Genomic DNA, 16543 nt, shown 5'->3' with positions numbered 1-16543 from the left:
TATATACTAATTAATGTTACATTATTATTAAGCTGGTCCAAACTTGCTAGACAGAAGTTTTCATAACAATGTCAGTCAATGCTGTTTGATAACTGATTGTCCAGACTTGTAAGAAATTTCCTTATTAATAGTATAAAGTTAAAACCACACATAATTTAAAAGCTGTTATAACTCTGTAGGTGTTTAATTCTTTCTAATGAAGCATAGTTTGTAAGGCTTCTCACTGCTATTTTCCCAATTCAGTTATCAGGTCTTTTGATGTGAACAAGCCTGGCTGTGAGGTGGATGATTTGAAGGGTGGTGTTGCAGGTGGTAGTATTCTCAAGGGGGTATTAAAGGTAAGGTGAAATTTTATCATGTATGTTGTTTCATCTATAGAAACAAAAAAAAATCCTCCCCCTTTAACCACTGACATAGTGAATCATTCCAGAGACACCAGAATATTGTTCTCCAGTCTGCTTGTCTTGAAATATGGTAATTGGTTAAAGATCTGCATTTTTCTTCTGAAACAGAAAATTTAAGTCCTGGCTTTTTTCCTGCACAGTGAATAGCAATTAAATATATTTTTAAGGCCAGATTTCAGTAGTTCTTTCATTCTTTTGATGGTGTGCAAGACTGGACTTAAGTTACTACTGCTTTACCATTAGTACTTGCATGACAAGTTTTACACATGTATGTAAGCTTTGCCAGTAGAATGACTTATAGCACCATAAAATAGTGATTGATGAGTGATTTTTCTATTTTGTCAAAGAACTGCAATGCTTTTATGACCCTCCTTTGTTACCAGGGGATGCATCTTGTTTCAGTGTTGTCTAACCTTATACCTACATTTTCTCAAGTCCATTTTGAACCCATTATAGTATAAAATATTTGGATGCACTGGGGCTCTGAGTGACCAAGTGGTCTAAGGCACTTGCCTGTACAGAACACTTGCATCTCATTTGTGTCCTCCTGGGTTTGAGTCTAGATTCAACCATTGTGGGTGAGGGAGAAAGCTTGCATATAATGCATTCCCATGGGTCAGTGGTTCTTTCAGGGTTATTCCATTTACATAGTTTATGTTCTTATTGTACTTAATAAGCTTATCATTTTTTTTGTGATTGGTATGGTGGTCTTCATGGAATAGTCTCTACACTAGTCAGTAGTTGAGTTACTTTTCCAGCAGTTATTAGATTACCACCCAGGATGGATCTGCTGTTGGTCTTGGCAATAGCTCACAGATTCTCCATCATCACACTTGGTTGATTAAAAACAGTCGATCCACCAGGACCAGATTCAAGCAAGATTGCTTCCATGGTTTTATGCAAAGTGGAGAATATTTAGTGATTGGTGCAGAAAGAAACAGTTGTCCCCATTTGAGCATAGTTGCAGATTTTCTTCCCTTCCATTTTGAGGAAAGAGAATGTTCAGTGTCCACTATTAAGGGCTATAGGGCTGACGTTTCTAACACCCCAGTTCTCTGGCTTTTGGACCATCTTACTCATCACTTCAGGTATTTTGAGCTTCAGAGATTTATTTCTTGTTCACTAATGGCTAAATAAAATAAAATGTTTAATGCGTTCTTTTGGTTTTGTCGTAATCAAATTGTTTAACCCTTGTGTAAAGCTTCCTTTGAAAACCTTACCCTAACATTTTCCTGCTCACCTTTGTTTTTCTGTGAAGGATTGAGTTGCATGTCTTGTCAGTGGAAAAGGGTTTTTATGGTTCAGTAGTAATTATTATTCAGTTTCTCTTTTCTGACCTGCATTTCTGGCTAACAATCGGTTACCTTCATTAACTCCACTTCACACTGAGATATCCAGTCTAAGCTGTATATATGCTGGAGATGATCGGTTTTCTTTTGACTTCTTCAAAAGAGAGAAGGAAGGGTTGGAAGAATCTCTTAACTGCCTATTAAGGATTTCTCTGACATTTTTGCATTCAATATTTCCAGGTGAATATTTCTCACTTGCTTATCAGTCCCTCAGAGAGAGAGACCTTTCATTCTTGAGAATTAAAACCCATGAAGCTAGTGCTTTTGCTACATCATAGGCCTGTTTGAGTCACTCCTCTTTGGATGGTGTTATTGGAACCACCTTCAGGCAGTTGTACACTGCCTTTCTTATCCCTTTACCTTATATCTTTGGCATGTCAGAGTGAATGCACTTTTTCCTTGGGCCTCAGTGACAGCACAACATGTCCAGTGTTGTACCATCTTGTAATAGTATACACTCTGTAAGAATAAGTACAATAGTTTTCTTTACCAGATTTGTTGAGGCCTTCAGCCTTTGCTTCCTAAATGGTAAATTTAGTAGTGCAATAGCAGGTAATATATTAATGATATTAAAATGTAGTATTTGTTTGGGATGGGCGAGGTGACACTAATTTTAATTATACTTGCTACTGTTGAAAAGATTCCCTCATCCCAACTCCTGAGATGTCCTGTAGTTGAGGTCCAAGTCAAAAGAGGATGTTATTCTATATGTTTGCTGTGTTTAAGGAGTTAAACTGGGATCATCTTTATCTGGCTCTCCAATGCTAATTGGAGGTTGGAATAATTTTACCTTGGATGAGGGACTGGGAGTTCCATGTAAAGGAAAGCAATGCAGTAGTTGCAGGAAAATGTTGCACAATTAAAATTAGTCTTGCCCCCCCCACATCAATACATACAGTTTCCTTGACCTTTACATGAGTTACACCTGATTCTGAGTCCTCCCATGATATATACAGCATTATTTTACCAAGGATTGTTGGATTCCATCCAGACATGGCATACACCTTTCTAATGAGGAGACCTTAAAAGGGTTGTATTTTTGGCATGTCATGTCAAAGTTGCTGAAGACATGAATGCCCACCCTCTTCTAACTTTGGTTTCCCAACAAAATGTCCTCTATTAAAGGCCCTGAAGCGGCAACTTTTTTAATACTGTTAGTATATAATGACTTTATAAAGTTGTTCACATTTAAATCCAGTAAAGAGGGAAGAGTTGACTAATGTAATTGGATTTGGAAAATGTATACTAAATTGCACAAGATTTAGAGATGTGAATGGTTAATTATTATCATAATGTTGCTATCTTTACATAGGTAGGTCAGGAGATTGAAGTACGGCCAGGGATGGTTTCTAAAGATCAAGAAGGAAAGTTGACCTGTAAGCCTATCTTCTCCCGCATTGTCTCATTGTTTGCAGAGCAAAATGATCTCCAGTATGCTGTACCTGGTGGGCTCATAGGTGAGCATCATTTCCCATGTGTCATTTAAATTGTTTGAATAGTAACTGCAAGTGCAAGACTGTATATATTGCTGTACCTGGAGGGCTTATAGGTGAGAATCATTTCCCATGTGTCATTGAAATTGCTTGAATAGTAAGTGTAATACTAGTATATATTTCTGTACCTGGAGGGTTTATTGGTGAGAATCATTCCCCATATGTCATTGAAATTGTTTGAATAGCTTGTGTGAGTGCAAGACTTTCTATATATTGCTGTACCTGCAGGGCTTATAGATAGGTGAGAATCATTTCCCATGTCACCTAAATTGTTTGAATAGTAAGTGTAAGACTTAGTATATATTGTTGTACCTGGAGGGTTTATTGGTGAGAATCATTTCCCGTGTCATTTAAATTGTTTTAATAGTAAATGTGAGTGCAAGACTTTGTATATATTGCTGTACCTGGAGGGCTTATAGATAGGTGAGAATCATTTCCCATGTCATTGAAATTGTTTGAATAGTAAGTGTAAGACTTGGTATATATTGCTGTACCTGGAGGGTTTATAGGTGAGAATCATTTAGCATGTCATTGAAATTGTTTGAATAGTAAGTGTTAGACTTAGTATATATTGCTGTACCTGGAGGGTTTATAGGTGAGAATCATTTCCCATGTGTCATTGAAATTGTTTTATAGTAAGTGTAAGACTTGGTATATATTGCTGTACTTGGAGGGTTTATTGGTGAGAATCATTTCCCCATGTCATTGAAATTGTTTGAATAGTAAGTGTTAGACTTAGTATATATTGCTGTACCTGGAGGGTTTATAGGTGAGAATCATTTAGCTTGTCATTGAAATTGTTTGAATAGTAAGTGCAAGACTGTGTATATATTGCTGTACCTGGAGGGTTTGTAGGTGAGAATCATTTCCCATGTGTCATTGAAATTGTTTTATAGTAAGTGTAAGACTTAGTATTTATTTGCTGTACCTGGAGGGTTTATAGGTGAGAATCATTTCCCATGTGTCACTGAAATTGTTCCAATAGTAAATGTAAGACTTAGTATTTGTTGCTGTACCTGGAGGGCCTATAAGTGAGAATCATTTCCCATGTGTCATTGAAATTGTTTGCTGTGAACCTGGAGAGAGCCTCCCATCGAGTCCATGTTAAGTTTTTATTGGGCTACAAAAAATTCAGTTCTGTTCAGTTTTTCACTCAATTTTGTCAAAGGATCATGGGTTAACTTTTGGGTAGGAATTCTTTAGATAGCATTGTGATCTCAAGCATTTATGATTATCTAATTGTTTCAATTTTTCTTTTTGAAAGAAAAAGGTAATGTTTGACTTGGATTATTAATGCATTTCATTAAAACAGAAAGGGATGGGGGAAATGGCATGAAATCAATGCAGAGTGAAGTGAACTTCACTTTCTGGACATATTTAGGAGAAATGACAGACTCAAGTGCAACTATTTCAACTGTATCTCCCCTTGTGTGGACCCTTCTTTACATATTATGTTGTGGCGGGGTTTAACGCCATTTTTCAGCACATGATAGGCTATATTTGGCGGCCAGTATTAATGGTGGAGGAAGAGCCCAGAAAACCCCGGAAAGAACCACTGACCCATGAGAAGCTACTGGCAAGCTTTCTCACATACCCACATTGGCTGAATCCGAGACTCAAACCGGCGCAGACAGAGGTGAGATGGCAGTGATTAGTAATGGAGAGTGCTTTAGACCACTTGGCCACTCGGGGCCCCTTACATATTATGAAAGTGTTTTCAAACTGTTTTAAGTCTAGTTTGTAATACTTGATCTTCATGAAACTTTACAAAAAGAGGGAAAGATAAGAATAAAGACCATTTGGCATAAACAGGGAAGTTTTTGAAAATTTAGTAACAGACATCATCAGTTAAGAAAGGGAGGAGAGTTAAAATATGAAACCATAGATATTAAAAATTCACTGGCATTTATTCAGTTACTGTCATCATCATTCTTTGTTGCTAACATTTTATCACTCTCTGTTTCAGGTGTTGGTACTAAGATTGACCCTACACTTTGTCGTGCTGACAGGATGGTTGGGCAGGTTCTTGGTGCAGTGGGATCACTACCAGACATTTACACAGAACTAACAATCTCATTCTTCTTATTAAGAAGACTTCTTGGTGTCAAAACAGAAGGTGAAAAAAGAGGAGCAAAGGTAGGTGTATTTTTCATAAGCACAAAAAAAGATCACAAATGCATATTCCACTTTTGTTAGGAAAGGTAAAAAATGTTTGATACGGTATTATTCACTTGTATTGGAAACTCGTACTATTAAAAGAAAGTTGTCAAATTGTTGTGAAGTTAAAGTATGGTATTATTTGCTTATATTGGAAATTCATACAGTTGTTAGAGGAAATGTTATGAAATTGTCATCAGGTTTGATGACAATATTATTCATTTGTAAACATGTACAGTTGTGGGAGGAAATGCTGTCAAACTGTAGCAGTACTCAAGAATCAGAGACTTTAGGCCTGATTAATGATGTTAATCCAGCTGCCAATTAGAGACTTTATGCCTGATTAATGATGTTTAATCCATCTACCAATTAGAGACTTTAGGCCTGATTAATGATGTTTAATCCAGCTGCCAATTAGAGACTTTATGCCTGATTAATGATGTTTAATCCATCTGCCAGTTGGAGACTTTAGGCCTGATTAATGATGTTTAATCAATCTACCAATTAGAGACTTTAGGCCTGATTAATGATGTTTAATCCATCTGCCAATTAGAGACTTTATGCCTGATTAATGATGTTTAATCCATCTGCCATTTGGAGACTTTAGGCCTGATTAATGATGTTTAATCCAGCTGCCAATTAGAGACTTTAGGCCTGATTAATGATGTTTAATCCATCTGCCAATTGGAGACTTTAGACCTGATTAATGATGTTTAATCCAGCTGCCAATTAGAGACTTTAGGCCTGATTAATGATGTTTAATCCATCTGCCAATTAGAGACTTTAGGCCTGATTAATGATTAATCCATGATTAAAACACTGCTACCTACATAAAAGCATCACTTTAACATCATTATTCTAACTGTTATGTAGATAACTTATAATAATTGATATTCATGGATAACACTCTGTATGTAACTAGGAGAGATTTACACGAAGGAAACACAGAGTAAAAGGCAATAAAGATTATTGTATGGACTTCTGTATCAAGGAGTAATAATTAAAAACTTGTACTTTCATGAACTGAAAGTTCAGTATGCATCTATCGTAAAAGTTAAAACTTGAAAAACAATTTACGCATTATGCTGTTCAGCTATTTTCTGCAGCTGTAGTAATGTCAAATTCAGGAGGCAGAAGAAGCTTGCAGTTTTTGCTAAACAAAGAAACTTCCTTTTGCATGCAAAAGTAAAATATTTTGTTACACTTAGAGTAAATATTGAGTCCTAGGCATCACTTTTCGTCTGACATTTGTAGTACTGTTCTTAAAGTGGTTGAGATTTTTTGCTTTTTAAATCGTTCATTCTGAATGTTGTATCCATCATACTGTGGCCAGCAGGTGAAATGGTATTCTGCTCAAACCTTTGATAAAATTAGTCAATATTTTTTGCAGTATAAACAGATCACTTGATAATTAATGCATTATTTTGGTTTATTACAGGTGCAAAAACTTGCCAAGAATGAGATTCTAATGGTGAATATAGGATCCTTATCAACAGGAGGTCGTGTTCTAGCAGTGAAAGGTGATTTGGCCAAGATTGGTCTTACCAATCCAGTTTGTACTGAGCTTGGAGAAAAAATTGCTCTCAGCCGGAGGGTGGAGAGACATTGGCGGTAAGTTTATTTTTTGCTTTGCTTGATTGCAAAGCAGTTTTGGCTTATGGATAGATGATGTCTGTCCATCTCTCTGGTATCATACTCTCAGATTAGAATTTGCACTTGCGTAGGTTTTTCATATGCTATCACTTGCAAATCACATAAGTTAGCATTCAGATGCATCATGTAAAATGCATACACCTTTCAGTGAAAATTAGGTAACTGTGATCTGTATTTATTGTCAGTGATTTTAACTGTTGCATTCTGCTTGCTTCTCACATACTGTTGCCACATAACTTGATATGTAATTGCATAATGAGGAGTACATTTATAATGAGCCATTTTGTAAAATGTAAATGGGAATCAGAAAAAGAGGTCGTGATGAATGGATATTCAAGTGTTAGGTAAAGTCTGGTCTATGATGATTACATAGTTTTTTATCACTTTATCCTGACTTGCTGGCAAGGGGGATCTCCCCATTGTCAAACAATTCAAGTAATATCTTGTATGAATTTACCTGAAAGGCATTTTAGCTCATTCATTGTGCTGTTTAACTCATTCAGGCCTGACGAGTTGTTGAAGTCTTGCTTGAGGTTTCTAATCGATTTTAAGTACACCAAGCAAGTGTTGACATAGGTAAAGGAGTGAATCCAAGTTGATTTTTCTTCATGTTTTTTTTTCTTCTTCTTTTTATTATGTATCTGTCATAAGGCAGAGCATATTATGTTGATGTCGTGACAGTTACTAATTTTGTGGCAGAGGAGAGCCACTGTAGGTCAGTTGGTAGAATGTCAAACTCGTAATAAAGGGTTGTGAGATTGATACCTGCCCAGGCCAGCACAGATTGGCTGTCTCTGAGTGTTTGGGAAAGGCACTTAGCTCTCATTTCCTTAGCAAGATATAGCTAATAATATGTAAAAAGTGCTGTTAGAGCCACCTCCACCCAAAAAAATACTAATTTTGTTTCTACACAACAGCTCAGGCTGTCCACCATCTATAGTTAATCTGCTTTATGGTTTGCTTGAGCTTGGGGTAAGGAAGATACAGATGAGCTTGATCTCAAAGGTTAAGATTAATGTGACTGAAAGAAAAAGAAGGGTCTCTGCATTGGCAGTGACCAAACATGGTGGATATCTTGCACTCGGGGTAAGAAAGAACCCTATTGATTTTGGGGCCAAATGTCAAGGTCACTGGCTGAAGAAAAGAAAAAATGTTTTCAGCACAGTAACTCAGGTTCACCACTTGGTGGATGGCTTGTACTTTGGGTAAGGCAGAATCCTATCATTTTTCATTTTTATATGTTCGGAGGTCAAGGTTAGCTATGAAAAAAGCCCAAATGGAATAACTTGTTCTCCATCATCAAAGGTTACCATACTTTGTGGATAGCTTGCACTTGAGGTAAGGAAGATTCCTGTTATTTTTTATGACATATGTCAACCAAGCTTTTGCACTTGGGGTAGGGAAGAAAGCAAAAGGTAATGGTTACTCTAACTAAAAGAATGAAAATGGTTTCTGTATACAAATTTCACTTATCTATTTAGAGAACTATTAAACACAGTATGGGCATGGTACTCTTGTTAACTTTAGCTACATGGCCTCCATTTATGAATTTTCCAATGTTTTGTTGTTGCCAAGTTTGACATTTTGATCAGGGTGACCTAAAGATTTGAAAATTTGGACCCAAGCTTCAATCCCCGGTTTTTTTTTGGACAATGAAAATTTGGATTTCAAAATGCCCAATATTTTGGCAGTTACTTCATGTGGTGTATAGAAAACCTTGACATGGTTGTAATGCTTATTTTTTGCTTTTTATTTGATCAGTATGCTTGGAGTGGGATACTACCTCATCTTGTAAACTGTTGGGATTAGTCTGTGAGTTAGTTAATTTCAAGGACTTTATCAAAAATGACTTTTGGTGTTTTTTTTTTCTTCTTGAATTTTGTATGTATATTTAGGGCCAGATTGTTGAAATAAGGATGGACTTTTCACAGACAGGAAACAGTTTGGAAATTGTCAGTTTTCAGAAGTTCATTTGGTGTATATATGGTCAGGGATTTTTATGATAGTAATGGAAAAATGAAATGTTGCTCAAAAGCTGGGAAATTTTTATATGGATGAACTATTGGAAAGAGATGTTGTGTAATGGACAAAGCTTGGGCTGTTTCCTTATGTCTGATTTTAAATTAAATACTAGGAATAACCTATGAATTTTTTAAGGGTAATAATGATGTGGGTTTTTATTCCAGTCTTGTGTACTTTTGCCTAACATGCATACTAATACTGCACAGTAAAATGAATACAAGAAAAGGGTGTATCACCCTTTGACTTCTGATCAATATTACTACCATGAGCATATACTGAAATAGTCAACGAGGACATCAAAGAAATTTTATCATCACTCATCAACATTACAAAATCATTAACATCACAATCATAGGGATGTAGAATAGGTCCTGTGGATCACCCTGCCTGTCATAAGAGGCAGATAACTGAGGCAACCATTTTGCTTTTTATATAAAAAATTTTACTTTGTCTTTTAAGGAAGTTACCTTTTTTGCCTTTATCTGTAATCTTTGGGGGTTTTTTATGTCTCTTTTTAGGACACCTAAACTTACTTAGCGCTATATAGCCAGAATGGTGCTGATGTGCCATTGAACCAGAAACAGCTGTACATAAGTCAGACTGTGTTGGATTCATGCTTGCACATTTTAAACCATTTTTTCCCCCACATCCAGAATTTTTCAAATAAAAAGTTGGGAGTTGGCTGTACAGGGCTGGATGCCAACTTTATTGACTGTTTTTCCTATGATAACCCCAAGGGACCAGCCACAAAGTTATTGAAAAACTGCAGTGAATGAGTTTATCATAAGACATTGCTTTCTATGAATTTTGATTGCACTAAACTATGGTAACCTTGAAGAAAGAAATTCTTCTCATATTAAATAATGTATCACCAAGAACAAAAAAAAAAAAATGAAATATATCATTAATTTCATCTAAGGACTTTGATACAATTATAATGCAATTCATTGTTAATTTCATATAGGAACTTTTGATCCAAATATAATGCAAACCACTCATGTCCAGCCATTATGAAAATGTCATTATGCAGATATGTCTTTAGGTTTTTGTAGGCATGATGTTTTTTTGAGGGAGGTATAAGACACAGAAACTGAGAGTTCGGAATACTAGCTTTTCATTAGGCAAGAAAGGTGGCTGTTGATGAGAGGTTATTTACATTTAGGTTAGGACTTCAATTTGCAGAAATAAAAATTTTCAGAAAATAATGATTGGTGAACACGTACTTCCATGTGGTGTACTTTTATTAGGAAGTTTGGGTGGAATAGATGATTAGATTGATAACATTTACATGGCCATTCTTGCATTGTATTTCAGGTTGATTGGCTGGGGTCAGATTAGACAGGGAGTGAAGGTCAACCCTGAGGTCCAGCCTGAATGAGAGGGATGCTGCATCAAGTTGTATACTTTTTGGGATCGAAAGAAAAATGAGAAGACCAACTATTTTCAGGTCTTCTTCACAAAACAGTAAACCTAAATTTCAGATACCAAACCATGTCTTAATGCAGGTCTGGCAAAAATGGCAAATTTATAGTCAGATGAACACAGTAAAAATTTGCATGCAGTTTTAGGCACATATAAATTTGTTTTGATAATTGATAATAGCTGTATTATTTTAATATTTTTGATTAACATCTGACATGTACAGGAGAAACTTTAAACTTGATAGCAGTAATGTGATCTTCAATAATCTTACAATCTTAATAGACCAAGATTGTTGTGCTGCAGTATCTAACATGCTGCTTCAGACTTTTGACTAAACATTGTGCATGACTTTAAAATAACTGCAGACATACAGTGATATCAAATGTCTTTTGACTAAACATTGTGCTTGACTTTAAAATAACTGCAGACATACAGTGATATCAAATGTCTTTTGATTAAACATTGTGCATGACTTTAAAATAACTGCAGACATACAGTGATATCAAATGTCTTTTGACTAAACATTGTGCATGACTTTAAAATAACTGCAGACATACAGTGATATCAAATGTCTTTTGATTAAACATTGTGCTTGACTTTAAAATAACTGCAGACATACAGTGATATCAAATGTCTTTTGACTAAACATTGTGCTTGACTTTAAAATAACTGCAGACATACAGTGATATCAAATGTCTTTTGATTAAACATTGTGCTTGACTTTAAAATAACTGCAGATATACAGTGATATCAAATGTTTTGTAATGATCCTGCACTATATGCGAAATAAATTGGATTGTCTCAAATGATTGACATGTATGCTGTAAAATTACACAAAGCATTAAAAAATTATAGTTGTTAGTTTTGTGCATAACAAAAATATATATATTCATGTCAATAAAATCGTGTAAATAATGTACAAGATCTTCAGATTGTGTTCTTGTTACCCTTAAGACATAGGTTGAATGGTTTCAGTTTTTGTTGTCTTTTAATTTAAGCAGAATCAGATAAATTACCCATTGTGTACTTTGGCTTCATACTCAACACAAGAATTTAATTTGGGCCTTACTCAAAAATGTCAGTGGAGAGCTATAGCAATTTGTCAGCAGCAAGCCAAGCAATCTGTCAGTAAGAGGTATAGCAATCTGTCAGCAAGAGTTATTGCAGTCTGTCAGCAGCAAGCTATAAGTCTGTTAGCAGTGGGCTACAGCAGTTTGTCAGCAGCAAGCTATAGCAATTTGTCAGCAATTTGGTTTCCACAAGGGATTAATGGGTTTCAACCAAATATGTGTGCAGTTTTATATTTGAGAACTCAGACAGGTTCAATTATAAGGCTTCCAATTTTGCCCTTTTGAGGAGTTGTGCTCCTGATGATCTGACCTTCTAAAACTTTTTTAAGGTCAGTAATAATTTACCAGTCACTGTTATTAAGCATCAACTTTCCACAATGGAAATACCTCTGTGCAACATACACCAACACCCAGTTGTAGAGACTTAATGGAAGTGCATGAACCCAGTATGAACTACATTAGCCCATGCACTATAACATGACCTTATTCTTTTCTGGACGACCATTGAGTCAACATTTGAAAAATGAGACACTATTAAGATGGTTATACTAATTACCAGGGCTGAGCAAAGGTCAAGAATAAGGGGATGAAAGAAAGATTGGTCTGTCCCCCTAGTTACATTAAGACCCATAATATCAGTCTCAAGTTATAAGATTCATTGAGTAATCAGTAGAACAAACAACAGTGACCTTAATCTCCAGGCACATTGTGCTATGGCAGATAAGGGTCTTTGATGTTGCAGTCTCACTTGACTTAAAACAAGTATATAAAATAGTCCTAACTCAATGGTCTCAACATAAAGCAGTTGCGGAGTCTCTCATTTTATAGGAGACATTTCTTGTGGACTTGTTTGCACTCAACAAGTCCCATTTTATGTCTCCCCAGTTTTAGGCCAAGCATTATGGGTATTGGATGACTTTAGTCTGAATTGGGATCTATTGTTACGCTTTCCCACCATTCATGTTGATTGCCAAGTACTGCACAAGATCAGAACATTCACAGCACGGATCATGCTGATTGCACCTCTGTGGCCTCGGGGGCTGTGGATTAATAACTTCAACTTACTGATCAACAAACCAAGGGTATTACTTCGGTGGAATAGTCTTTTCTTACAACACAGTGGTACTCTACTTTACACAGATCCTCAGATTCTCCAACTTCATGCTTAGTTCATCTAAAGCTAACTATTCACCATGCAGAATTTTCAAGTAAAGATACTGACTGAATTATACAGGTCTGGCAGTGTTCTACATCCAAGGTCTACAATGCAAAGTGGAAAATATTTTGTGTTTGATGCACTTGGAAACCTTGCTTACCGTCTCTGAATACATTATTAGATTTTTTCCTCATCCTCTTTCGGGAGAGATTTTGCTGAAACTCTACAATCAAAGGTTACAGAGCTGCCCTTTTGAACACACTTAATGGGGTCATGGGTGGCCAAATAATGAAAGGCACTCATCATTACAGATCATTCACACCTCAGCTTTGCCCACCTGGGTTTGAGTCTCAGGTTCAGCCAATGAGGTTATGGAAGAAAACTTCCAGTAGCTTTCCATAGGTTGGCATTTCTTTCCTGTTTTCCTAGGTCACCATTTAAGGCTGTTGATGCTCATACAGATCCAGCTGATTCACTGTCAGATATGCACTGTTAATAAAAATGAACTTCTAAAACAAAGGGACTATATTTGAGTGGCATCCCAAAACAACAGCCTACAACTTAATTCAGATGGTGCATGTCAGTTTTCAAAAACAGCTGTCCTAATTTAAAAATTTACCATCAAAGAAGGACTTATAAAACATGCTGGTATGTAAATTTGTATCACCATGTCTATTGAGGAGCGATATAGTATTGCCTGTATCTGTCCAGCGCATTCTGCCACATCACACAGACCTGCCAGCCGTGACTAGTCCGTCTCAGTAAGGCAGTTGATTTTTTTTCGTAAGGTGTACCAAAATATCAATAACTGCTATTGTAAAGCTGGAGAACGTAATTAAAAGTTTGACATAGCGATGATAAACATGGTCAACTGAAAAGTTTTTAAAGTACACATAGACTTTATTTACCGCTAGTACAGTTGCACAAACTTTAGTTCCAAGCCCAATGCAACTCAATGGCTTGTTGCTATCTCTCAACTTGATGTAATTCTTGGAAATTCTTTTTCCATTTCACATGACAATGGCAATCATATCTCCTGCCATGAAACATACTCAAATTGGCATGTGATGGCCAGTAAATGTAATTGTGTCCTTCCCAGCTTTTATTCACAAGAATCTGAATACTCCTTTTTATTCTTCAGTGTTAATTATTAACACTTTTTAGAAGCTTATATTCCCATTTGTTTTAAACATGCATTTCTTTCTGGATGCCATTTAAATTTTTTTATATGATCAACAGTTTGATCATGCAGATGCTTTGCATGAACAAATAGGTGCAGTTTGAATTGTCTGGGGTGCTGCTGTAAAGTTAGTCTGGTTCCCTGACTTGTTTCACTAATATTAATATGAAAACCAGATCCATATCAAACACGGATGAACCAATTATCCAGATTTTTCGGCAACTATAATTTTTCTGTAGTTTTTGCTTGTATACTGTAAGTCTGTATTTTAAGGGTAATTTTCATAAGACTTATGGCAAGATTTTTAGAGCTGGCAGGTCTGTGTCACATATTTTAGTTTCCACCTAAAATTGTTTAACAGATGAAAATTAAATTTGATGAGAGCCTTTACATTAAGAAAACTTTGGTCAAGTTTGATTTCTCCATTTTCCAGCAAAATTTTAGAGGTATGGCACATGTTTGACTTCAAAGTTGCCCTTGGTTTATTTTTTAGTCAGTAACTTTTGGGCATCATCATGAACTGAAATCAAATTTGGTATGCATCTTTACATTATGAAGTCCAATTCTAATTGAACTATTTTGTGGCAACATTTTTTGAAGTGATGACTTCTTAAAGGGACCCTGAGTGGCCAAGTGGTTTAAAGTGCTCACCGTTCCGGATCACTGCCATCTTACCTCTATCTGCGTGGGTTCTAGTCTCAGGCTCAGCTAATGTGGGTATGTGAGAAAGCCTGCCAGTAGCTTCTCGTGGGTCGGTGGTTCTTCTGGCTTTTTTCCAGGGTTCATCCTCCACCAGTTATACTGGCCACCATCTATAGCCTATCTTGTGCTGAAAAATGGTGTTAAACCCTACAACAATAACGACTTCTTAAAATATTGTGCTTTTGTTAAATTTTTTCTAATAACTTTTAGATACTTCATAAATTTAAATCAGATTTGGTTTGAGGCCTTTCATCCAAGAAATCTTAGGTTTAGATTGATTTTGATTTGGAGCTTCATGTTATGCAAAATGCTGACTCCGTTCAACTTGGAACCTTGCCCCTTAACTTCCATTTACTTTTAAAGAGCTTGATAGAATGAACAAGTCCTAAGACATGGTTGATGTTAACTGTTATCAGGTAAAATTTTAGGAGTTATGGCCCATATTTAACTTGGCTCATTGCCATTTACTTGTATTTTATTGGTAGTGGCATCCTTGCCATGTGGACATTAAAATTTTAAAAAGAAGATACATGTCTGCAGCTAGAATGACTGCTATTTCCAAGTTTTCATAAACTACACAACAAGATCTTACCAGCTCTGATAAGCAGTGTCCTGGTCTGAGTTTCCATTAACCTTTCCCTCTCCATGCTGACAGAAAATTTGCATTTGGTTAAAAAAAGGACTTTTTCTGCTTGTTTCAGTATAAAGTGAAGACAACTAATTCTATGACATGCTGACTTGTCCCTCTTGTGGCCAAAGTCAGTCCTAGTAAATTATCATTTAAGTGTGTTGGTTCAAGTTCAGTTTAAGCTTCCATTTCCTTAACACTTGATGGACTTTGTTCATACTTGGGATGAATCTTTATTTTGAAGCCAGGATGAACCTTATTTGGACATGCTACATTTCTTTAAAAATTTCAGACTCAGAATCAAAACCACAATGCAAATTTTCAGGTCTTATCTGCAAATATTTTCCTAAACCCATTAATGGATTTTGTTCATATATGGGATCAGGTTGCAGTCAATGAAACTTTGCATTATGATTTTGGTTCCAAGTTTTTCTTGTTTGTTCGTAGTTCCTAAACTCCTTGGACACTTTCTTCATACTTCAAATTAATGATTAAAAATCCAAGACAATTCACTCTGCAAAATGCTTGCTCAACTGTTTGACCTTTGTAGTGACATCAAATGCAGACAATGGTCAAGGAATTTTCCTGTTAAGCATAGGCAAGACATGGGTATCCGTTTTCCAATGTACCCAGCAACAAAACGGGGATATGTACTTGAGTCAGCTTGCCCATTACACTTCATCTTCTGCTTTTTGTGAAAAGAGAGGGAGTTTTATTTGTCTGTCCAGCACACTTTAGTTTCCTCTCTATAACACATTTATATTGAGGGGTGAATCTTGGCATACACATGCATCATTAGAAGGAATATGGCTCAGTATTTTAATCTTTCCATCACTCTCCCATTTCTGCTCTATAACTTTAATGCCATTTAAGCTGCAGTCTTCCTTTTTCCAACTAATCTTCCAGGAATTTGTTAATTTAATATTCGTAATGCATTAACTGCTATTGTTGCATTGCTTCCCTTTTCACTCATAGCCACCCCCTTTCATTTATTCCTTCCTCCAATTAGTATAGGAGGGCCAGAATTGAAAAGCACCAGATCACAGTCTGATTCCTGTATTCTATGACATGCTGCCTTGGAATAATCCCCTTATTCTCCTTGGATGACATAAGCATTAATATTGGCATTCCACCAACTTTTTTGTTTTGTCCAAATGTTAACCTTCTCAGTATTTGCTATATCTGAATGTTATCTGTTTTCTTCATAAACTATGGGTGTTTGCACCTTGATTAGTGGTGTTTTTGTAAACTGTGTCCCCATTTAATGTTTCCTGCGTCGTCTACACTTTTTGGTTCCAGACATTTTG

At 36.1% G+C, this 16543-nt stretch overlaps 1 protein-coding gene across 1 annotated transcript in view; it reads left to right on the top strand.

Moving 5' to 3' along the window:
* Nucleotides 1-11422, top strand: part of LOC149786085 (eukaryotic translation initiation factor 2 subunit 3, Y-linked-like) — a 47649-nt gene extending 36227 nt beyond the window's left edge. Inside the window, exons 9-13 of the mRNA XM_089976380.1 lie at nucleotides 244-338; nucleotides 3066-3210; nucleotides 5213-5382; nucleotides 6842-7014; nucleotides 10393-11422. Coding sequence (XP_089832506.1) covers nucleotides 244-338; nucleotides 3066-3210; nucleotides 5213-5382; nucleotides 6842-7014; nucleotides 10393-10456 — 647 coding nt within the window. The 3' untranslated portion in view covers nucleotides 10457-11422. The remainder of the gene's footprint in view (nucleotides 1-243; nucleotides 339-3065; nucleotides 3211-5212; nucleotides 5383-6841; nucleotides 7015-10392) is intronic.
* Nucleotides 11423-16543: the final 5121 nt, after the last annotated feature.

The sequence above is a fragment of the Sinohyriopsis cumingii genome, chromosome 12 (assembly GCF_028554795.1).
Source record: "Sinohyriopsis cumingii isolate HCF-2022 chromosome 12, ASM2855479v2, whole genome shotgun sequence".
NCBI classification, from domain to species: Eukaryota; Metazoa; Mollusca; class Bivalvia; order Unionida; family Unionidae; genus Sinohyriopsis; species Sinohyriopsis cumingii.
Note: the sequence above shows the minus strand (reverse complement) of the source record. Positions and strands in the feature narration are given on the sequence as shown.